Source organism: Camellia sinensis, chromosome 11 (assembly GCF_055761805.1).
Source record: "Camellia sinensis isolate YWXY chromosome 11, ASM5576180v1, whole genome shotgun sequence".
NCBI classification, from domain to species: Eukaryota; Viridiplantae; Streptophyta; class Magnoliopsida; order Ericales; family Theaceae; genus Camellia; species Camellia sinensis.
This window is the reverse complement of record NC_138971.1, coordinates 13,095,001-13,119,430: the sequence shown is the minus strand read 5'-3', so window position 1 is coordinate 13,119,430 and position 24,430 is coordinate 13,095,001. Positions and strand designations below refer to the sequence as shown.

At 38.0% G+C, this 24,430-nt stretch overlaps 2 protein-coding genes across 4 annotated transcripts in view; one reads left to right on the top strand and one right to left on the bottom strand.

Annotated features, from left to right (window-relative positions):
- Nucleotides 1–219: 219 nt before the first annotated feature.
- On the top strand, nucleotides 220–14,293 carry HCF136 (photosystem II stability/assembly factor, chloroplast (HCF136)). Its single transcript, XM_082893609.1, has 8 exons — nucleotides 220–683; nucleotides 1,558–1,793; nucleotides 6,893–7,023; nucleotides 7,915–8,047; nucleotides 8,288–8,410; nucleotides 11,970–12,044; nucleotides 12,577–12,692; nucleotides 13,974–14,293. Exons 1-8 carry the CDS (start codon nucleotides 335–337, stop codon nucleotides 14,038–14,040), a joined length of 1,230 nt encoding a protein of 409 aa, XP_082749735.1. The 5' UTR covers nucleotides 220–334; the 3' UTR covers nucleotides 14,041–14,293.
- Nucleotides 14,294–15,454: 1,161 nt separating this feature from the next.
- The window catches only part of LOC114284093 (Zinc finger, C3HC4 type (RING finger) family protein), a 35,937-nt gene continuing 26,961 nt past the window's right edge, over nucleotides 15,455–24,430 (bottom strand). For 2 of the 3 annotated variants that reach the window (XM_082893605.1, XM_082893606.1), the window contains 6 exons: nucleotides 23,625–24,430; nucleotides 23,412–23,544; nucleotides 21,637–22,160; nucleotides 20,609–21,523; nucleotides 17,644–17,820; nucleotides 15,455–15,956 (listed from right to left, as the gene is read on the bottom strand). The exon at nucleotides 23,625–24,430 is cut by the window's right edge and continues 2,243 nt beyond it. In XM_082893605.1, coding sequence (XP_082749731.1) covers nucleotides 15,759–15,956; nucleotides 17,644–17,820; nucleotides 20,609–21,523; nucleotides 21,637–22,160; nucleotides 23,412–23,544; nucleotides 23,625–24,430 — 2,753 coding nt within the window. In that variant the 3' untranslated portion in view covers nucleotides 15,455–15,758. Of the gene's footprint in view, nucleotides 15,957–17,643; nucleotides 17,821–20,608; nucleotides 21,524–21,636; nucleotides 22,161–23,411; nucleotides 23,561–23,624 lie in introns of all 3 variants that reach the window. The other variant, XR_014343584.1, reaches the window with a different exon arrangement.

Below are 24,430 nucleotides of genomic sequence, written 5' to 3'. Positions count from 1 at the left end.
ATTTTTTTTAATTGTCGATTTTACCTAATAGAAGTAGACTACTTATTTAAATTATAAAATATAAACAAATCAAAAGATTAAAATTTAAGTTAACAAAATTAAAAACTCTCAATTTATTTGGATATAAAGATCAAACTCTAATTTTTTTTTTAATATATATTGTTTTACACATTGTTTTTAATTTTAAAAACAATCCATTTAAAAATGGAATATTTGGAAAGTCTATCATCATCATTGGACTTGGATTTGACACGCTTCAAAACCTCCCGCGAAGCCGTTGAGAAAACAGCATTTGGATAAGAGAGAGAGAGAGAGAGAGAGAGAGCAAACGACAATGGTGAACCTGCAACTACTCACTGAGTGTTCCAACCCAGTAATTGGACTCAGACCTTACTCTTTCAATTCCTTCTCCAATACTAATACTCTCACTCCTCGCCATTACAGGGCCTCCCAATCAACAACACTACTCCCCAGAGCCTCTCTCCACCACCACCATACTCGCAGACACTTGGTAGCCCAAACCACTGCGCTTTCGATTTCGATTTCGCTTTCTCCTCTGATTGGCTTCGAACAGCAAGCAAAATCAGAAGAAGCTCTCTCCGAATGGGAAAGAGTGTACCTTCCTATTGATCCAGGGGTTGTTCTTCTCGACATCGCTTTCGTTCCAGACGACCCTAATCATGGTATTCCTCAATTTTAGCTTTCTTTTTTGTCAGATTTTGCTATTGATTTTATTCAACTTGTTGGGTAATTGGGTTTTTCCTAATTTTCTCAGCAAACAAACATAAAAGTTATCAAACCCATTTCCTGTTCAGTGGTGGTGAAGGTCAAAACAAGTAGCAGTCTTGATTTTGGTTTCTTAAATTTTTTTTGGAGAAAATACAATTACATAATTACATTAAGTTCACTTGGATTTTAATTTATATAACACTTACTCCACTTTTATCAATAGCATGCCCATGCCCACTTTTCATCAATAATTTGTTTTTTCACACGTCAATAATTTGTTTTTTCACACGAAATTATATATTTGACGTTGTTTAGTTTTGTGTTTTCGCAACATCTCTATTAGTTTTGATCCATTTAACATTATTATAGTGTTTTTACCTAAACTTAGGGGAAGTCAGTATAATTTACCCTTTTTTTTTATTTAAATTACAAGTTGAATTTAATTTAATTGGGTTTTCTCATTTTCTTATTTTGCTGAAAGCCAAGTTTGCATAAAACAATAATGTTCAAATTGTTTTTTTTTTTTTTTTTAATTTTATTTTCCCATTCTTCTCAGCTAACAAAACAAATTAATCAAAAAAAAACATTTTCATTTTTGGCACCTCTTGGACTCCAATGTGAGCAGATTTTATTTTTGTGTGGTGGTGACTGTCAAAAGAAGTTGCAATTTTGGGTTTAGATTCTTAAATAAATTATTTTATATCACACATTTGGTGAAATTGTGCCTTACATGAATTGTGCAGTTTTATATTGAAAATTGATATCTGGCATTCTCTATTGTCCTCAATTTTTAATTAAATTACAACTGAAAATTGGTTTCATTGGTAGGTTTTCTGCTGGGCACTAGGCAAACTATTTTAGAAACAAAAGATGGGGGGAACACTTGGGTTCCAAGGTCAATACCCTCCGCAGAAGACGAAGATTTCAATTACAGGTTTAACTCCATCAGCTTCAAAGGGAAGGAAGGATGGATTGTTGGAAAACCTGCGATTCTATTGCACACTTCTAATTCCGGAGATAGCTGGGAGAGGATACCATTAAGTTCTCAACTTCCTGGTGATATGGTAGGATTGAATTTCTACAGCTCCTCTGTTATAGATTTGAGCATTCAGACTATTAGAGACTTATATATCTTATCATGGTATGCCCTTTTTGAAGGAATTAAAAGGGACTTCCATAATCTAGTACATGTACAGGTCAACAAGCAACATAATAGGAGCCTTCTTTTGTACTCAATCGTGCAACTTAATTATGTTGAGATTCTTAATGTGTCATGGGCTTCTTTAATCAGTTTGTGGCATATGATTTGCTACTAAAGGCTGTGCAAACATAAATATTAGCAAATATCCTTTCCTTTTTCTTTTTTCTTTTTGGTTTGTGTGTGTGTGTGTGTGTGTGAGAGAGAGAGAGAGAGAGACAGAGAGAGAGATCAACAAATTCACTTTTTTTGTGATGCATTTTTGTTTTGTCATTTAGTTTATTTTTTTATGGTAGTCCAATTACCCAAATTGACATACATTATTGGTTCTTGATACAATTAACATAAGAATTTACCTTCAATCCTGAGCTGTGCTATACAAACCAAGAACAAATAGTTAGACCTATCATCAATGATGTTGGTTATCACTTCTTTAATTAAACAAAATGATTATACAATTGCCGCTAGAAATTTCTGCTACCATTTATTAGATAAACATGACATTTCCTAATTGAATAAGGAGGCTATCATTGGTTTTGTTTTCGTTGATATCTTATTGATTAAATTTATATACACAGAATTAAACCACAGAAAAATGCCAAGAATGTATATGTTAGCACGAAGGGGCAGACCTCTGGTGAAAATAGTGAAGGTATCTTTAGTGGCCCCATGAAGCTGACATGTACATTCTTGATATTTTTTTGTGATTTAATTTTGTATGTAGAAGACTATTTTATTTGGAGATTTTTCTAAACGAATGTTCTTGTATTCTAAACTTTTGACATCTTGATATCTGTCATTTCTTAGCTGTGTTTTTCAACTTCATTGAAAGAATCTTGTGGTACCTACTTATGCGACGTGGTTCTTGCTTGTGGAGCCTACGTTTGAGAACTCACTATTTTTCGAGGTCATTGCCTCCTTTTTGTGTGTTTGTGTAAGTGTGGTAGGTAGAGTTGAGTGTGTTAGGTGAGAGTTGAGTGTGGTAGGTAGATGTAAGTGTGTTAGGTGAGAGTTGAGTGTGGTAGGTGAATATGTTTTTCTCTTCTATATATAGGAGAGTCATTGTATATATCAATATATCAATCAATAATACATCAATTTCAACATGGTATCAGAGCAGGTTTAGAACCTATAATTTTTCGCTTCACCGGCGGACGGCAACCTCACCTTAGCCGTCCGCCGGACCTCAACCTATTCCGTTTATTTTTTACACATACCTTCCCATCATTGCACAAATACTCTCTCTCATTACCAATCTTTCATGTTCTACACATACCTTCCCACTGCCGCATTGCCTCCTTCGCCTCTCTCTCTCTCTCCACAGAGCATGGATTCATCAAATGATGGTAAAGTAGAAATGTTTTTCTTGCCATGGATAGTGCAAAGAGGCCACATGATTCCAGCCATAGACACAGCAAGGGTATTTGCAGCTCATGGAGCTAAAGTGACCATAATCACAACTCCAGCGCATGCTCAGCTCTTCCAGAAATCGATCAAGAGAGACCAGTCATTAGGTCATGAAATCAGCTTCCACACCTTCAAATTACCCACCGCCGAGTTCGGCTTGCCTGTGGGATGTGAGAATCTCCTCGCCGGCTCGCTTGGCATGATGGAGAAGCTTTGCTTGGCCATCCAGAAGCTTCAACAACCCATCGAGCAATTCATCCGAGAACGAGAGGCCTCGCTCCTTGCCACTGCTGAACAGAACGCACCAGAAATAGGGGGACCCACCATCAGAACCGCTCTCAGTCACCATAGACGCACTGTCACAGCCGCCGTGTCCAGCACCCAAATCAAGCACGAACAGAACCCCTTCGTGATCTCCACATCGCTGTCGGCTCTGAATCGCATTAGCCCCTTCGAATCCATTTTTACTTCCAACCACACCTGGGTCGTACAACCCATGACCCGATTCGATTCCAATCGATCTGACTCGTCCAATGGAGGAATATGAGAAGCATAGATTAAGAGCCGCTTCACGCGATCGATCGGCTCAGGCAGAGCTTTGAACTCTGATGCCAGAGATTGAAGCTTTTTGACTGTCAATGAGGGGCAGAAGAGGAGGGAATTAGGGTTTTGGGAAGTTAGAATCACTGCACAAACCCATCTCTCTTTTCTCTCTCTCGGCATCACAAATCCCATTTTACTTTTCTTTTCTTATTTCTTTATTTTTTCTTTTACTTCCTTTACCACCACGCACCGACCCAACCATATCTCTTTTGCAGGGCACAAACCCCAACCTACATTCTCTTTCTCTGAAATCCCATCATTTTTTTATTTTATTTTATTTTATCCCATCATTCACTACCTTTTGCACACACCCATACTCCTTTTTATTTTTTAAACCAATCTTTATTTATTTATTTATCTTTTTTTCTTTTCATCCACTTTACACCACGCCGTCTGATCCCACTATACCCTTTATTTATTTATTTTATTTTATCTTCCTTCTTTCAAAAAAAAAATATATATATATATATATATATCCATTCACATCCAACACGTCATTCCACCCATAATTTATATATTTTATTAAAAACAACCAAACCACAAAAAAAAAAAAAAAAAAAAAACAAACAGAAAAAAAAAGCATGTTCTTTCTACCATCGGGTTTGCACAACACATTTATTTTCTTCATATCAGGGGATCAACCCCGATCACAATTTTACACCCAAAAAAAAAAAAAAAAAAAAAAAAAAACAAACAAACAAACAAACAACCCACAACAACCACATCTATAGGCGGGATTTTTCTTCTCTACTCTGCTGCCGGTCTCTTCTTCTTGCCTCCGTCCTGGGCGGTCCTTGACGGTGTTGCCTCCGTGTTTCCCACTCCACCGAGCACGTTCACTCCACCCTGCTCCTCCACTACAGCATATGGTGGACCTCCAAATCGGAACATCACGGTAGCCTTCCGCTTCAGCTCCTTGTTTTCCGCCTTCAGCACACTTATCTCTGCTCGCGCATCCTTATACATGCGCTGGAGCAGAGCCAGTTGGCCGTTTAAATGCTGCACCTCATTTGTCCTACTCTGCAGCCGGTGCGACAAATTTGTGACTGCCGTCATCGTCTCCACACAGGACTTCGAAGTATACTGATTGACTTCAATGTCAGTTTGCACTGTCATTTTTTGCTCCACAGACCGCATAGGAAAGTTCAACGGAGCAAACCCTGGGGCGCTTGGTTGAGGTTCACTGGCCCCCGCACCAGTTATCTCTCTTGTTGACTCATTAAGGTCTGGAAAGAGAGTGAGCAGACCACGGGAAGACGAAGCCATTTTCTGGAAAACAGAGTGTTACAGAGTATCTCTCTCAGAAATCTCTCTCAGAAAACAGAGTGTTACAGAGTATCTCTCTCAGAAATCTCTCTCAGAAAAACGAAGAGTTTTTCAGAGTTTTTCTAGCAGGTTTTTGTCTCTGCTTCCAAGCCTCAGCCTCCGCTTCGGTTTATAAAGACCATGACAAAGAGGCCGACACGCGTTCTGTCGATCACGTGCATCGCCGCGTGTCTGGCGCACCTTTTGATGGCACGCCTTTTTATGGATTGGGCACGCCTTTTGATGGCACGCCTTTTGAAAGATTGGGCACACCTTTTGAGGGTGCGACTTTTTAGGGGTCCGACAAGACTCTGTAAACTGTCCCGACATTGATTCCGGTTAGCTCCTTCATGGGTCCGACAAGACTCTGTAAACTGTCCCGACTTTGATTCCGGTTAGCTCTTTCAAGGGTCCGACAAGACTCTGTAAACTGTCCCGACTTTGATTCCGGTTAGCTCCTTCAAGGGTCCGACAAGACTCTGTAAACTGTCCCGACATTGATTCCGGTTAGCTCCTTTATGGGTCCGACAAGACTCTGTAAACTGTCCCGACATTGATTCCGGTTAGTTTCTACAAGGGTCCAGCAAGACTCCGTAAACTGTCACAGGCTTTATCTGCTACTACGGTCTGCCACAACCATACAGTGTACTCTACAACGTTATGACACAACATACAGTGTCCCCTACAACGTTATGACACCACCATACAGTGTCCTCTACAACGTTATTACACAACCATCCAGCGTCTTCACCAACGGTCTGACACGACCATACAGTGTCTCCTATCCTTTTTTATTTTATGTATTCGTGTATTTTCTTGTTTTGTTACTCTCTCCAAACTCAAGTTGGTTAGTTCCTATCCCCCTTGAGTTTGAGGGGGGCTGTAAGTGTGGTAGGTAGAGTTGAGTGTGTTAGGTGAGAGTTGAGTGTGGTAGGTAGATGTAAGTGTGTTAGGTGAGAGTTGAGTGTGGTAGGTGAATATGTTTTTCTCTTCTATATATAGGAGAGTCATTGTATATATCAATATATCAATCAATAATACATCAATTTCAACAGTTTGTGTGTGGGTGTTTTGGAGAAAGGTCCATCTTAAAGTGGAGATAGAATAAAAACCTTTGTGGGCTGTTGTACTGCTCATGCTAAGTGAATTTGATTGCACACACATTCGTGAGTACTTATCCACTCTTGGCCTACCTTACCAGAGTAAACTCCACTAATCAACAACTGGTTTTCCCTCAGGCTCACCCAACCTTATGTTGCTGTTGGGGAATTTCCGTTGCATCCAACTTGATGCTGGGCTAAGCTATATTGGAAATGAAGATTGAGTAGTTAAGTCCCATAATATGACCCATGAACTCATACCAAAGTCCATGTCTAGCTAATCCAAAGATTACCAAACTACCCCTTGACTGCTTAACCTAATGAAGTATAAATAAATATGTCCAGCAGCATCTTAACTTAGAAGAAAGATAATAAGACTCAAATTGACATACTCTATGAAGCAGTCCAGCTTTGCGATTCTCTGGTTTACATGCTGTCTATCATTTAAGGGTATAGTCTGATTTCATATAAAGAGAACCCAATCATTAGACTTTGCTTTGTTTGCTTGTAGTTTAGAAGGATAACTGTCATTTTATTGTGACATTTGCAGGTATATATAGAGGCAACTGGAGAAAATAGTGCAGAGATGGTAACTGACCAAGGAGCAATTTATGTTACATCAAACAGAGGCTACAACTGGAGGGCTGCTGTGCAGGAGACTGTTTCGGCTACTCTTAATAGGTGAGTTTCTATACAAAAGCTACCTTTGAAAGTGCATCAGTCTGTTCATTGAGTCAGATTCATGCATTTGGAAAGAGGTGTGAACCCATAATAAATTAGTAACAACATCACCATCTTTATAAGTATTGTCTGATTATCATGGTTTTAATCATTCTCATCTGTCTGTACTCAGTTCAATTATTTAGGGTTAGCTATGCAAATCTGGTTGCACTCTTATCCAAATCTTAATCTGATTTTTTATTCTCAATACACTTCTCTCTTTTGTTGTTCCCCTTTGCCTTTGTCTTTGCTGTTCTGTGAAAATCCGATTTTCATTGAAACACCCGTTTATATGTATTTTGTTTGTAGCAGTTGAACAAGATTTTCTTGATTTATTGTGCTCATAGTTATGTTACTCATATGTCCACTAGATTGTTCTATTCATCCTTGATATTTCCTAATATTCTCTTTATTTTTTTCCTGTGTGCACGCAAATGTGTTTCCTTCATTTTGATATTTTACGTTAGAATTACGTCAGTAAATAACCAAATTTGCACCTCATTTAATCTTTGGATTTTCATCTTCCATCTGTAAAACTGCCACTTTCCTTTGCCATGAAATTGTTATTCATTATTTTTTTTTCTCAATATTTTGCAACTTTGATGCTAGAAATGCTAGCACTGATACACTGCTACAAAAAAATAAAAAATAAAAATTCAATGACTAGCATCAACCTTACAAGAATGTTAGCCTATATCACACAGTGATTAGCATCAGCCTCATAGATGTCTATCAAGGATAAGTAAAAAAGTAGATATACCTACAAAGTGGAGCGAATAATATTTGAAACAATAAGCGCGAGTCCATTCTAAAAAGTGAAAATGATATCCAAGTACTCTATTGTTGTTGCAGAACAGTTTCTAGTGGTATTAGTGGTGCAAGCTACTATACAGGAACTTTTAATACTGTGAATCGCTCTCCAGACGGAAGTTATGTTGCTGTTTCAAGCCGCGGTAACTTCTACCTGACTTGGGAGCCAGGGCAGGTGAGGTTCTTTCTCTAATGCTCTGTGGTTTTTCTTATATATGTTTCATGCTGAGGTAAATGAATAAAAAGGGGATTGCCTGCCTTTTGAGCACCTCATTTTAAGGCATAAAGATTTCCTTTTTAGGTTTTAAACTGGTGACAAATTATATAGAATTGCATTACATAATCCCAAAGAAACTTTAAAAGATTTGCAACACTTAACCATGTCAATTTCACTGATGATCATGTGCCATTACAGCCATTTTGGCAGCCACATAACAGGTCAGTTGCAAGAAGAATTCAAAACATGGGATGGAGGGCTGATGGTGGTCTTTGGCTTCTTGTACGAGGTGGGGGACTTTATCTCAGCAATGGCACAGGGGTAAGTGAATGTAAGATTATATTCTTGTGACAATATTTATTTATGCATATTCATTCTGGTGGAGAAATCTTCTCAATGTGCATGCACTAATAGTGTTAGAATTTACCATCACCTACCACCACTACCACCTCACCTACTCCACTAAACCTAACCCACTACACCACTACCACCATCCACTACACCTACATCTATATAAGGAACCATTTGTAATAGACAGTATACAACAACACATATCAACCAATACAACACTTCAATCAATAATACTTCAATTTTCACATGGTACCAGAGCAGGTTTAGAACCTAATATTTACGCTTCCCCGGCGGGCGGCAACCTCACCTTAGCCGCCCGCCGGACCTCAACCTAGTCTGATAGAATTTTTTTTACACATACCTTGAAATTTCTTCGGGTCCACCACCTTCACGCCCAACTCTCTTCAAGTCCCTCGCTTGACAGAGATCTCAGCAAAAGAAGAATTTAACATCGAGAAGTTGCAATTGGTAGAAGCAGAGTTTGCTGAGGTCATATTCGAATCATTGATATGATTAGCAAATACCCCACACTGAAGCTCCTCATGAAGCTCCAATCCTTTCAAGTGGTTACTTCCATCTTTATCCTACTGCCTATCATTCCCCTGATTATTGGTGGCCTGAACTCTGATAGACAGTCCCTTCTGGACTTTGCTTCTGCTGTTCCGCATATCCGAAAACTCAACTGGAATTCTAACATCTCTGTCTGCAGCTCTTGGGTCGGTATCACCTGCAAAGATGATAAAACAAGAGTGATTGCCATCCGTCTACCCGGTGTTGGACTATCAGACCTCATCCCTTTTTTTTTTTGGGTCAAACTCTCCATCGCTCTTCCTCATTTAAGACCGCCCATTGAATTTGGCGGTTTTCGTTTGCCCATTGTCTTGTTTGTCCAGGTAATAAAGTCTTCTACTCTATATTAAACAGTGCAACTACCTAGAATGTTTTTTATTTTTTATTTTCAAAACACCCTCTCTTAATTGATAGGTAAAAGGTTGGACCTTTCTTTTACTTTCCAGACCTCTCTTTTCCTTTCTTTTTCTTTTAATATTTTTCTCCACTACCTTTTGTCTTTCCAATACAACCACTCTCTTTACACCACCCACGTGATGCTGAGAGAGAGAAGAGTTTTACTACTTTGTTTATTTATTTATTTATTTATTATTTTTTTTTATCTCTTCTTTTCAAAAAAAAAAAAAAAAAAAAAAAAAAACATCATCATCTCTCCCACCAAAACAACTTCTTTCTAACCCACCAGCGCACCTGCTTTTCTTTTTAATATATTCTTATTATTCTTATTCTTATTATTATTATTAACAAAACAAAAAAAAAAAAAAACAAAAAAAAAACAAAAAAAAACAAAAAACAAAAACAAATATATATCTATATATATATACCGCACACTGCCGATTTCCAATATATATTCTTCTTATTTCTTTCTTTCTTTTTCTTTCACCTTATTTTTAATCTTTTTCAAATTCCATTCATACCATATAACTTTGCACACCAAACCATATTTTATTCATCTCAGGAATCAACCCCGATCACAATTTTACACAAAAAAACAAAAAATAAATAAATAAATAAATAAAAAAAACACCCAAAACCAACCACATCCGCAGGCAAGTTTTTTCTTCTCTACTCTGCCGCCGGTCTCTTCTTCTTGCCTCCGTCCTGAGCGGCCCTTGACGGTGTTGCCTCCGTGTTTCCCATGCCACCGAGCACATTCAATCCCCCCTGCTCCTCCACTACAGCATATGGAGGACCTCCAAATCGAAACATCACGGTGGCCTTCCGCTTCAGCTCCTTGTTTTCCGCCTTCAGCACACTTATCTCTGCTCGCGCATCCTTATACATGCGTTGGAGCAGAGCCAGTTGGGAGTTTAACTGTTGCACCTCATTTGTCCTGCTCTGCAGCCGGTGCGACAAGTTTGTGACCGCAGTCATGGTTTCCACACATGACTTCAGAGTATACTGATTGGCCTCAATATCAGTTTGCACCGCCATTTTTTGCTCCACCGACCGCATCGGAAAGTTCAACGGAGCAAAACCAGAGGTGTTTGGTTGAGGTTCGCTGGCCACCGCACCAGTTATTTCTCTTGTGGGCTCGTTCAGTTCTGGAAAGAGCGTGAGCAGACCACGGGAAGAGGAGGCCATGTTTTGGGTAGCTGGACGGGAAGAAGAGGCCATGTTGCTAAGTGTTTCAGAGACGGGTTGGTTACAGCGTATTACAGAGTTTCTCTCTCAGGCAAGGAAGAGTTTTTCAGAAGATTTTAGCAGGTTTTCTGTCTCAGCCTCTGCATTGATTTATATAGAACATGACGAAGCGGCAGACACGCGCATCATGCGCCGCTTGACGCTCGCCGACAATATGGGCGCGCCTTTTGATGGCACGTCTTTTTATGGATTGGGTACGCCTTTTGATGGCACGCCTTTTTATGGATTGGGCACGCCTTTTGATGGCACGCCTTTTGATGGCACGCCTTTTGAGGGTGCGACTTTTTAAGGGTCCGACAAGACTCTGTAAACTGTCCCGACATTGATTCCGGTTAGCTCCTTTATGGGTCCGACAAGACTCTGTAAACTGTCCCGACATAGATTCCGGTTAGTTTCTACAAGGGTCCGACAAGACTCTGTAAACTGTCCCGACATTGATTCCGGTTAGTTTCTACAAGGGTCCAGCAAGACTCCGTAAACTGTCACAACAACTGTCACAACATTGTCTGCTACAACGGTCCGACATGACCCCATAAACTGTCTTCTACATCGGTCTGACACCCCCATACAGTGTCCTCTACAACGTTATGACACCACCATACAGTGTCCTCTACCACATTATGACGCCACCTTTCAGTGTCTTCACCAACGGTCTGACACGACCATACAGTGTCTCCTATCCTCTTTTATTTTTATGTATTTTCTTGTTTTGTTACTCTCTCCAAACTCAAGTTGGTTAGTTTCTATCCTCCTTGAGTTTGCGGGGGGCTGTTAGAATTTACCATCACCTACCACCACTACCACCTCACCTACTCCACTAAACCTAACCCACTACACCACTACCACCGTCCACTACACCTACATCTATATAAGGAACCATTTGTAATAGACAGTATACAACAACACATATCAACCAATACAACACTTCAATCAATAATACTTCAATTTTCACAAATAGTAACACCGAATAGATTTGGTGTTCAGAAACAAGATTAGAATCTGTTCTCAACAAAAGTGAAAACAAGATTTTCTATTTTCTATGTACATAATATGATTTTGGTGCCAATTGTCTTTTCAGAGGGGTCTCTTTCATGTCATAGCTTCATATGCATTGTCCTCCACTACAATATTCAATATAACTTATTTTTATTCATACAAATTTATAGGGATGTGCAGTCAAATCAATTTGTAGAATTCCATGGATGGACTTTCTTCTTTTCCCTATTTGGCACTACTCAGCTCTGCCATCAAGTTTACTTCTTTCATGTTATTGTACTGCTTGTCTTTAAGTGCAATTGGTTCTTTACATTTCCAGATAACAGAGAATTTTGAAGAAGTTCAAGTACAGAGTCGTGGTTTTGGCATTCTTGATGTTGGGTACCGTTCTAAGGTAACATTTGAATAATTGCTTTTGGTATCAACATAATCCTTTATTGGTCCTCGTTGAATGAGACATGAGGCATTTTCCCACAAGCGATAAAAGATTCCTACGTGAATTGCTTTAATGTATGAAATAGGCTAGACAAACTGTATGAGGAGTAATGAAAGGAAAGGACTACATAGCCCCAAAGGTTGCATGTCTAGGCCACAAATCACTCAACAAGTACCCACATGTATAATAGATTATGTAACCTAAAACCAACTTGCAAATTATCCATATAAAAGAAACTTTCACAATTAAGTTTAGGGAATTTGTTCCAGGACTCCCATAATGTGATCTTAAACAAAAAAGCAATGCTACCAATTATCCCTTCATTTTTCCCAAGCCATCTTCTTAATAGGCAACTTCATTACTTCGTAGTGATGAACTTTGTTTGACCTCTTTGTCTAATCTTTGTCCCCTTCCTTCTTTTCAAATTCAAATGAGTTTAATTCTGTTTAACTTCCAGACTATCCATATGCTGAATGATTTGATTGTGCAGGATGAGGCTTGGGCAGCTGGGGGCAGCGGGATTCTGTTAAGAACCACCAATGGCGGCAAGACATGGACGCGTGACAAAGCAGCTGATAATATTGCTGCGAATCTCTATGCAGTAAAGTGAGTTTCTTCCTTCAATAAACTTCTAATGTTGATTTGATTGTTGAGATGATCAAACTATTAACTTTTTGAATTGGAAAGCCGCACCCTTTTGAAACCATTTCCACCTCTATCTCCTCACATGTGTGTGTGTTACATGGAAAGCTGACAAAACTTTATATTCTAAAATGATTTGGTTCAGAATAGGGGTGAGCATGGTTTGATTCAATTCAGTTGAAGGAGGGAACCAAGGACCAAACAGCTAGCTAGGGTTCCATATAATTTGAAACCAAACCAAACCATGAAAATTATTGAACCAAACTAGACCGAACCAGTTTGACATGGTTTGGAACCACAGTTTATAGTAACTTGCGCACAACATATTGGTCAATAAAAATATCAAACCACCGAATTGACAATAAGCCATTGTTCAAGCAACAATTGTCAAGTGGCAATCACAACTATGAGGTAAGTTGACTGTCAAGCGACAGAGGGTTATGAGATTGCTCAGATTAGGTTTAACATAAGTATTATATGGGGTTGTGATAGAGTATTTCAGGGTCTATGGTAAGTAATGATTTTTATATACATATATAAACAGTCCGGTTTAGTTTCAAACCAGAACAGTTACTATAAAACCATAGACAAAACCATAGAATATTGTTCACATATTTTAAGAACCGGGACCAAACCATGCATTAACAAAACCAAACCAAACCGTACGGTTTAGTCTAGATTGGACTGGGTTACAGTTTTCCGTTTTTTTGCTCAGCCCTAGTTCGGAAATGAAGTTATAGATTCAAAATCTTCTTTTTCCGTTCATTCAGCCCGTCATTTGCCTTGCAACCAGAAGTGATAAGTAATTTAAGGTTTATTATATAACGTTACAGAAGGGAAGAAGTTTTGGGGTTTGCACTCTCCATCCCCAATCCCCAACAGGGAGGGTTGAAAACGAGTCGAGTCAAGATGAGTAATAGGTTGTTCAAGCTTGGCTTGTTTACATAATGAGCCGATCTCAAATGATCTTTTAACGAGGCGAACACGAGTCAAGTTCGAGTAGTTTGGTTCGTTTAACAAGCCTACTGACAGGGAACCAAAATTTAATACCAAAACCAATTCTATAGGAGGAAAAATCAGGGAAAACCACCCCTATAGTGTCGGGGTGGATCCATTTTGTCATCCCTAATTATTGTGCATGGTTTATGCACCGAAGTACAAGAGCTCTTATGACTCGTGCTTAATATTAGCCTTACACTTTGAAAAATGATAAAGCTGTTGATTTTTCTATTCTATCTGGTGCAGGTTTATCAATGAACAAAAGGGATTTGTGCTTGGAAATGATGGAGTCTTGCTTCGGTATCTTGGATAAATCGACAATTACTACATATGGTTATCTGCAGCGACTTCCTTTCAGGTCTTTTGATGTATAGTTCCTCAAGACATTCTTTCTGTGAGGTTACAGAAGAAAAACCAGAAGTTTAAGGCTAGTTCTCAAGTTGTGTCTGTATTGTTTGTCAAATCGGGATTGTTTTTCTAGAGCAATGAAATCGACTGGTAGTGAAACACTTTGAAACACGTGTATGGTTGAGATGATTCATCAATGTAGATGATTTTGTATGTCAGATTTAAAGGCTTATTTTCAAGTGGTTATTTGATAGCAAACTAGAATGCAACAAGCGCGTGCACACACACACATACACAGATACCAAGTTACCAAATCTAACAGCCATATAGAATCTGATTTATTTATTTTAACAATCAGTAGGAGAATAGGGAAGGAAAAGTTGCATAAGGCAACGGTAAGATTTGAAAGCAAGGATCGAGGTTAAGATTTGAATCCAAGGATCAAATCCAATCTTTTTGAAAGACAACATAAATGGTTAACCCTTAGGCTTGGTTACCTCATTACTGTGGAATTCCACCACCCATTCACCCCTCGATTGATTCATGTATTCTTTTCAAAGATAGCCCTAGATTGATAAAAAGTTAAAAAATAAACCATACCCAAATCACCTAAGTCTAAAAAATTCCACCACTAATTAGTTATCAATATTAATTACATACATTTAATGATAAACTATGACCAAAACACAATTGATAGATATAGTTATTTTAGCATTATTGATTTGAATGAACTGCCATCCCTTCTCTCTTTCTTCTTTTATTTATTTATTTTTATCCCCTTCTCATTCTCTCTGTAGTTTTTATTTTTTATTTTTTATTTTTTTAAATTCAATTCCAATTGGTAATCTATATAAGTTCTACTTGCATTATAAATTATTTATGGGGGATGCACCAATAAATCCCAAATTAATAACTTATGCACTGTTTAGTCCTAAAAGTTTTCTCATAGACTGAAAGGTCCCATTACAATGTTAATAACATCAGATACAATGTTAATAACATCAGAGTCATGTTACAAACATTGGATTTCAAACATCTAATGTTCATCAAATTTCAATAATGTTTGAAAATATAGGATGAAAAACATCTAATGTTCATCAGATTTCAAGAAATTTTGAAATTATAGAATGAAACATCAGATCATTTACATCATTCACATCATGTTGATGTAAAAATGGGACTAAATGGAGCATAAGAAAACTTTTAGGATTAAATGGTTCAACGTTTCAAAAACTAAGACTTATGGGTAAATTTTCCATTATTTTAACTCTTTTTTTTTTTTTTTCTTTTTTCCTTCTTTTTATTTTTTAAATATGCATATTCAGGAACTAAGACCATTCCAATGCCCTTTTTTCGGCATGCATAAACTGAACCAACAATTAAGCCAAACGGTAAACATGCATTCAGTCCTCAAGAATATAACTCACTATACGAGAACTAAAGATTTCAAATATATTCACTATACAAGGTTTAGTTTGATTTGATTAGATATATATATATATATATATCTTTAGGTTCCTGCAGCTAATGTCATTTACATCAAAACAAGGAATTTTACTTTCCTTTTCACCTCTGATCCAAAAAAACAAAAAAAAAAGCGTCAAAGAATATTTTGCGCCATCAGAAAGAATGGTGGAGCAATCTCAATCCCCGAATATATTTACTGTGATGCACCAAATATAATCAAGGACGGAAAATTCTCATTGTTTTTGTGACTTGTAGACGACAGAATGGACACCTGGAAACAGCAGATGAGCACCTCCGACAGAGCACGTGACCACACGGAACTATCGTGTTATCGACTTCATTGGTCAAACAGACCCGGCATATCCATGCTGCTTTCGCCGAATCCGCTTCTTTGGCTGCCATGTCAGATTTCTCCTACAAAAATTTCCCTATATTACAATACATATTTCTATGGGCTAAAAAATCGATAATTGTAATCATGATCATGCACTTTTATTAGAGGGATTAGATGATTCGATATATTCTTGCTTTTAAAAGCTTTGGATCTGAAAAACAAGAAAAAAACATATAGCTTTTCTATGGAAAATTTCAAAAAAATGTAGGAGCAAAATATGTAGTTTTATAAGTTATTATGTCACATGTATGAATATTTCATTCACAGATAATTTTAAATAAATAAATAAAATAAAATAAAAAAATACTAATTCTTAAAGTTTAAAGGATGAGAAATTAATAGGTATAAATTTTCATTAATTTTCTTGTCATTATACCTATATTATTTTGTTCAAACTTATAATCCATTTCATGTGTGTTTAGGACGGTAAATGAACTGAGTTGTTCATGAATAGGCTCGGCTCGGTGCCGAGCTTCAGCTCGCATAAGCTCGGCTCGTTTATCTTTATTTAAATTATATAATAAATATATTATTTATATATTAAATAATATATAAATATATATAAATAATAGTATAAATACATTATTTATATATTAAATAATATAAACAATATATTTTTTAAAAAATAATATAAATAATATTTAAAAAAAAAAATTATCGAGCCGAGCCGGGCCAGGCAGAGCCAAGCCAAGCTCAGCTCGAGCCCAGTTCCTTATTGAGCTGAGCTCGAGCTCGATAAGTAAACGAGCTGAGCTCGAACTCAACAAAGCTCGGCTCAACTTGGTTCGTTTACAACCCAAGTGTCAAAGCAATTAACACGCAAGCCCTCTAAGTTTCTGATGTGTATTAGGGTCCAAAAAAAAAAAAGGACATGCTTGGATGAGTATTTGACACATGTTGAGCACTGTCTGATGAGTATCGATATCCAACACATGTCCGACATAAACACATCATCTTCTTAGAAGCGTCCATACTTAGGATATGACCATGTCTAAAATTTGGACCACTTTAACCTGCAAGGAAAAAAACTAACCTGGACAGCGCAATTCAGACACAGTAAAATCATCTTAAAGATATTACATGAAATGAAATAATATTGAAGAAGTGTGCAACTTGTGTGTTTAATGAAATCACAACACCCAAAAATATATTTGTTATTCAATTAGGGCCACTCCTAATACACAGTTCCTGAGAAGACCTTATGTGTCTTGAAAAAGTCAATGACAGCCACACATCAAACCAGGGGCAGCTAAAAAGAATTTTGCAACACACCTCATGCCAGGAGGCTCAAATAATCAAAAGAGTAATGCTAGAGACCCCAAATATTCTACCAAAAATTTTACCAAATGTCTCACATGGGTGTGGGACCCACACAATGTGGGTCCCACACAATGTGGGTCCCACACCCATGTGAGATATTTGATAAAACTTTTGGTAGAATTTTTGAGGCCTTTAGCATTTTTGTAATCAAAAAGATTAAAGGGCACAATCCAGAGCATACCACTGGAGCCATGTACCAGAACATAATAACACTAGGGTGCTACATTGGTGAGTTTTGAATAATGTGAATATTTTTCCTCATATTATAAGCTTCTCAATTCCTATGTAGATTTCAACCAGAGCATGATGCAAAGATGGAAAGATTCAATAAATCAAGGAAGACAAAACAATCAGACCAAAAAAAACAGAAAAAGAAAAAGCACAAACCTGCTCAAGCAACAATGTTGCCTGAGACTCCTTTAGTTGTTCTTGCAGCGTTAATGTTGTTTGCAGTAGGGACTGCTTCTCCACATCCATATTAACACCAGCTGTAGAAAGCATCTCATGAACTGCTTGCACCAGCTCTGCAGCTGACACTCGGCCATACTGGAGCTCCTTATTTGGCTGCCAATGTCCATACCGAAAAGCCCTACTCAGCTTGATGGAAAGATAAAATAGAGAATACTAGAAAGATAAGAGCATAATTACTTGACGCTAACATCCCTTAATACGTGATTCAAAAAAATAGCAATAGCTTAGCCTTTTTTCAGAGGCATTTGTGACAGCACAATTGTGAACATCGAGTGAGCAAGTGAACCTACCACAGCAACCATAAACATTTTGTAAAAGAGAGTGCTGAGCTTATTGGTTCACTGATACAAAAAGAACGTACCTGATTTAAGTTATTTGTACCAGAATCTGTAGAATCCTTTCTAGCATACAACATAATAATAAAACTAAAGAAAAAGGACAAAATTATTTAATGCTCCGTTTGTTTCAGTGGAAAATATTTTCTAATAGATTGTGTCATTAAAACTAATATACTAATAGTTGTATTAGTGGTGGTAGGGTAGGAATGGCAACGGGGCGGGGCGGGGCGGGGCGGGGCGGGGCCGGGGATCACCCTCCCCGTCCCCGATCCCCGATGGTGGAAATCCCCCCCGTCCCGGCCCCGATCCCCGACGGGGAACCTATATCCGCCCCCACCCCCGGCCCCTAACGGGGATCGGGTTTCCCCGACCCCGATTAATCCCCGTCCAAAAAAAAAAATAGATACAACAAATTCGTTCATCATCAACAACAACAATGTAGAGAGAGAAATCTGATGCTCAAATGTAAATAAAAAAAAAATTCAAATCTAATAGATTTGTTCATCACCATAACAGATCTGATGAGCTCAAAAAAAATAAAATAAAATAAAATAATTCAGATCTAACATATATATATAACAAATCTAATATATATATATATAACAAATCGATCGAGAGAGAGAGAGGAAGACTGCTGCAAACAGTGGTGAGTTGTGGTGGCTCAATCGGCGGAGAAGGGAGCTCGGCGAAGGAGGGAGATGAGGGCGATCGACGGACGAGGGAGTGGAGGGAGATCGGTGGACGAGGGAGATCGGTGGAGGAGGGACAGGAGCGCCATCGGCGGAGGAGGGAGAGCTCGATTTGCGTCTGTAAAGGTTTGAGAGAGAGAGATGAGAGACAGTGAGTGTGTGACTGTGTGATGTGAGGGAGGGTCAGCCAAACATATAATATAATATATGTATACATATAATATAATATATATATATTATAATAAGATACGGGGATCAATCGGGGATTAAACGGGGCGGGGCCGGGCCGGGGCCGGGGTGGGGGAATTTATCCCCGTCCCCGGCCCGAAAATTATCGGGGATTTAATTTTCAATACCATCCCCGGCCCTATGGGGATAATTTTCGGGGAAAAACCGTTCCAATCGGGGTCGGGGGATCGGGTCCCCATCGGGCCGGGTTTAAATTGCCATCCCTATGGTAGGGTGGTGGTGGTTGTGGCTGCGGGGATGATGGCGGCTGCAGCAGCAGTGATGGGGTGGAGGTGGTTGTGCAGTGGTGGAGGTAATGGTGACGGTGACGGTGACGGTGGTAGAGTGGTGGCATTAGCAAGACATTAGTCCGGAAAAAGTTTTCCACCTTTCCATCCAAATAAGCTTGTTTTCCTTTCTTTTTCCATTATACCAAATGCCAGAAAACCCACCCAAACAAATGGAGGGCAAGAACATTTACTAAATTTGAAGACATGGAGAACCTATATGCTCAAGTGCCAAGGCATTGGAAAGCTTCGAACATCTCTAGATTATTAAATTGTAGTGACATGGGAGATTTGACTGGTTGAGAACATCAGACAATAAAATTGTAGTGTCATATGAAATTATATAACTACTGTAACAGTAAACTCCTCTGCATTCCTATTTCAATAAAATTGTTCTGTTCCAATAATAAATAAGATTTTCAAATATGAATTAATGGAAATAAAATTATAGAAAGCCATATGGAACCAACTTGTCAGAACATTATTTATTGATATTTATATTTGTTTAATTAGAAGATGGTTGATTGGATTCCAATAACGTCATTCACATTCGGAAAATAATAAAAGTTACACAAAACTGAAAAAAATCTGTCCTTGTGATTAATAAAAAAATTTAAAAATATAAGCTAAAGAATCCAAGATGAATAAAAGGGAAGAAAACACTTCTTAAGAAAAAAGAGAGGAAGACAAACTTCAATCGAGAATCCCCATTTGGTTTTTTTTTTCAATACAATTTGTTTTATTTATCATATATATAATGATTAATGAACAAGATAGGTTAAGTCTACAAAAGAAATACTAAAAACTCACAAAAGTCAATGAAAGATATATTTTTAATTGATAATACAGACACTTTAGAAATGTAGAAGAGATAATTTAACGAAAATGTAGCTATTAACATCGAAGGAAAGCCTGTTCCTCCAGACAAAAAAAAAAAAAAAAAAAGAAAAAAAAGAAGCTTGCCAGCAAAGATTTGGATGACAGAATTTTAAACTAAATGTGGACTGCATACCCTGAAATATAAAAATTTATAAAGGAATAAAGAGAAATTAATTTTGCTTTCTCTAAGAATCATCCACCACTGTCTGGTAGCTGATTTAATGAGTGATTCAACTTGTTAGAGAAAGGCAAGTTGTGTGTGAGCAGGGGGGGAAGAGATCCATTAGAAAAAAGAAAGACCCTCCCCATCCAGCAATACTACTGTCTCTGACGATAGAAGTAAAAATAAATTCGAATGATATTGGATCGACAATCAAATGGATTCATGATATATAACCACAAAGGGACTGTTATCATTTTACAGAGAAGCTCTATCAAACCATTGAAAAATAATAATTACCTGAGTAGATCGTGATTTGCCTGTTCCAGAACCTACTGGCTCCTCAACACGCATCCTGTTTTCAGCGGTCGTGTGGTTGTCCTCCAGCGTGCTTGATGAGGAAGCCTCGTTGCTAATTGATACCCCTTTAAATGAGAAAACGTGAGAAGAAAGAAGAGGTTCAACCACCCCTGGGGCAATTTCCACCTTGAACCGGTAGAGCGCTTGTCCTGCTGATGGTCTCACATCCTCCGGAACTCTACCATATTTCAATTTCTCTCCATTTTGAGACCGCCAAGAAACAATTTCTCCAGAATAAAAGGGTCTCAATGGGTGAAGTTGTACTTGAATGGCGTCTTGGGGCAGTATTACCCTGCCAAGGAAACCATTTTTTCCACTCGTGCTCTCGGATACTCTCTTTTCTGAACGAAGTTTCAAGAGATTAACAATTGCAGTCTCAGACTCTTCAGGACATAGAAATAGAGATCCAATAGGCAGCGGGATTGGGCAGCTTAAAACCTGGCTCACAACAATTGCAATAATATCCAGAACAGATATATAAGTTGGTGGTTCAGCAACTAAGATACAGGTCTTCAACCGGTCAACAAAGTAGAGGGTTTGATGTTGGGAACCACCCTCCCACTCCGGAATAATGGAATCCTTTGCTACGCGGGTAATGTCTAGAGACTGTGGGAGAAGCAGAAAGCGAGTATGTACACACTGAACAAACTGCAGCTTCTCCGCAACAAGTACCAGCGAGGATTGTATGCTCTCCAAAGTTAGCCTATCAAAGTCTGGAATGTCACTACTTATACTGTTGACAACACTCCATACTGCAGCCTGAAATGATTTACTCAACAACTTTTGTCTAACGGCTACTAGTGGAACTGGGCCAATCTGTTCCAAGGTCTGTAGATTTTCCCCATGATCTAATTCCTGCAGAATAGATATAGATTTATACCATATAGTCACACTGAAAGAAAAATGAATCATAAGTACATAATGATGAAACTAATTGCAAAAGAACTTGCAACAGATCATGTACATACCTCTACAACTATATCAGATAGCTTCCTGATCCCCAGGGCTGTACATATTCTCTCAGGAAGATCTGGGTTAGCTAACCTTAGCCTGGCAGTGTTGATAGATTTCATATACTGGGACCCATAAGAATCAACATACACACATGATTTTGCATGCACAAGTCTGCAGCCATCGTCAGGGACTATAGCTTCTGATACCCAGTTGGACCTATCTGACGTGTTCGCCTCAATGGTTTTATCGCAGACATAATGCAGAATTTCCATGACAGCACGAAGTTCATTTGGATTTAAACGCTGATACCCACAAGCTCTTTGAAGATTTGAGAGAAGATCCTTTGCACAAGCAACTGATAGCATGTCCTGAAGTCCCATGTCTTTAAGAATCTTCACAAAAGGAAGATATAGACTAGGGAGTTCAAATGCAAATGGGGAGAGATTTATCGTCAAACGCGCAAAAAGAGAGCTCGCTGTCACTAAGCGTGTACCATTTGCAGCTGGCATGAATGCCACTCTCTGCAACTCTGCTATATCTGGCAAAGAAAACAAAGAGAAAGTACATTAAAAATAAATGTTTTAAGTTAATATTTGAAAAATGGAATATATAATGGAGTTAACTTAGTTCCTGACAGGGATTCGCCCAGCAGCTTCTGCCCTTCTTTGATTTATAAATTACTTGGATGGGAAATGGAAGTTTATTTAATACAACCAATAGACGTTTATCACAAGCAGTCTGTGTTTACCACTTCCCCTATAATTAGAACTATTATGTTGACCCATATTTCATGTTTCAATTTAGAGCTGCTCATAAGGTCAAAGCTTAGCTACTGTAATTATTTTGACAAGCAAATATTACTTTTCACTGTAACAAAGATGAATTCCTCAAGGTTATACGTCTTTGCAGAAATCAAGGCAAGCCATCAAACAAACATGGAAAATTAAAATTTGCAGCAAAAAGATGGAAGTTAATTTTTAAATCATTGCTGCAATGCAATTTTCGGCAACAAAAGAGAGCTTGCAGTCTCAAAAAGGCATTCTAAGGAAGTATACAATACCCAAACTCATGGTCTATAATCTTATGAAGGATAAGAAATAAATAAACTTGTCAATGGCACACGCTTCAGACTGGGAAAAAAAACAGACAGTGAGTTTGACATACATTATTTGAGATTTTGGTGAGGATTTTAGATGACAATTTTGACCAAAATTTCAAGCTCCGAAATATGATGAACAACTCTATGTGAATTCCAAATAAGAAACAGAGATATAGACAAGCAATTGCAACAAAAAAAAAAATCATATAAACTGCACGATCAACAAATATCCATTGGAAAATGGAAGATTGAATAGAACAATAGTTATTATATTTATAGCATGACGATGATGAAGTATGGAAGCACCTTTTGAATGTTTACAGAAGGCCTGACTAGCAATTCTTTAGTAGAAACCAAAATTTCTACATATCATAAATCAAAGTCAACGTTCTAAGATTTCAAACCATGAGCTGAGTGGAAAGGAAACTAAACAGCCAAGGCACAAAACAAAGACAAAAAGTTAAAACATTAAGAAATTGACTTACTAGAAGAGAAAAAGAGATTAATAGGTAAAACTAAATAATTTAAAAACACAACAAAATTCAAAACCTCACAAACTATTTTTCCACAACATTGTCAAGGCACTATTGCTTCGAACACTGAGGTTGTAATAACCAGAAACCTGATCATTCTAACCATTCAACCACACAGAAGGTATAATGTCGCAGATGAGTAAAATAAGAAAACTACCTGACGAAGAGAGGGAACCCCAGACCTTGTCTAGGTACTTTAAGACCTCTAAAGAAGCTTCCTCGACAGTCATTAAACCTGATGCAGTCGGCCAGTGAGCAAGAGTGTCTTCACCACTATTTCTCCCAATTATCTGGAACACATGTAAACTACATATTTACTTGCATAAAGCAATATCTTCGAACAAAAAAGGAAAGGATTTAAGTTTGTTACCTTCAAGTGTTCCAAAACAGTAGAAAAAGCAGGAGGGCTCCTCAGATGAAGTGCTCCCCAAGAGTACTCGGGTGGTAAAACACTCTGTCTCGAGAGAATGGGAGCACAACTCCAAGCTAGTGGCCAATCCTTTAATAAAATGGCCTCGTTGTATGAACTTAACACTCTCTTCCCACCTTTCTTGCCAGCTATATTTGGAAACCCCTTTTCAGCAGGTATGCATGCAATTTTGCCAAGAATATTGCAGAAGCTAGTGCCATAAAGGACTGCAAAATTTGAGAATATAGCTTTCACAACAGATTCAGCTAACAACCATATTTCCAAAGTAACTTCATTCTGAGAGTTGGATGAATCTATCTCAAAATCTTCAGCAACTCCTCTAGATTTTATACATTCAGATCCAAGAGATTCCACTCTCCTGGCACATTCAAGTATCACATCTGCTTCTGCTGACATTCGCAGGCCTGCTTTCCTTAGTATACGAAGCCATTCATCTGTACCAAACCTTTCTCCAGGAAATTTCTTTCTCTCACCAGAGAATACAGAGGTTAATAAAACATCACCAGGATCAAATAGATCTTTGGGTTTAGATAGCACTACAGAAAATTCGTCAGCATTCCTTACAAAATTACTCTCCTTCAAGGCTTCAACAACAGAAGAATCAAGTTGAAGATCTTGCCAATTTTCAGAAAGATATATCAAAATGTCATCCTGCTCAGACTGAGGTTTCAATTCAAACCCAGGTAACCCGAACCTAACAAAAATCTGTTGATCATGCAAAACAGGTACTCCAAGGGCTTGGACTA

What these genes read in the sequence shown, in the direction of transcription:
- HCF136 (XM_082893609.1), top strand. Translation starts at nt 335, where the DNA reads ATGGTGAACCTGCAACTACTCACTGAGTGTTCCAACCCAGTAATTGGA. An exon ending in TCCAGACGACCCTAATCATG is followed by an intron (nt 684 to 1,557) that starts GTATTCCTCAAT and finishes TTTCATTGGTAG; the next exon opens with GTTTTCTGCTGGGCACTAGG. An exon ending in ATCTCAGCAATGGCACAGGG is followed by an intron (nt 8,411 to 11,969) that starts GTAAGTGAATGT and finishes TTACATTTCCAG; the next exon opens with ATAACAGAGAATTTTGAAGA.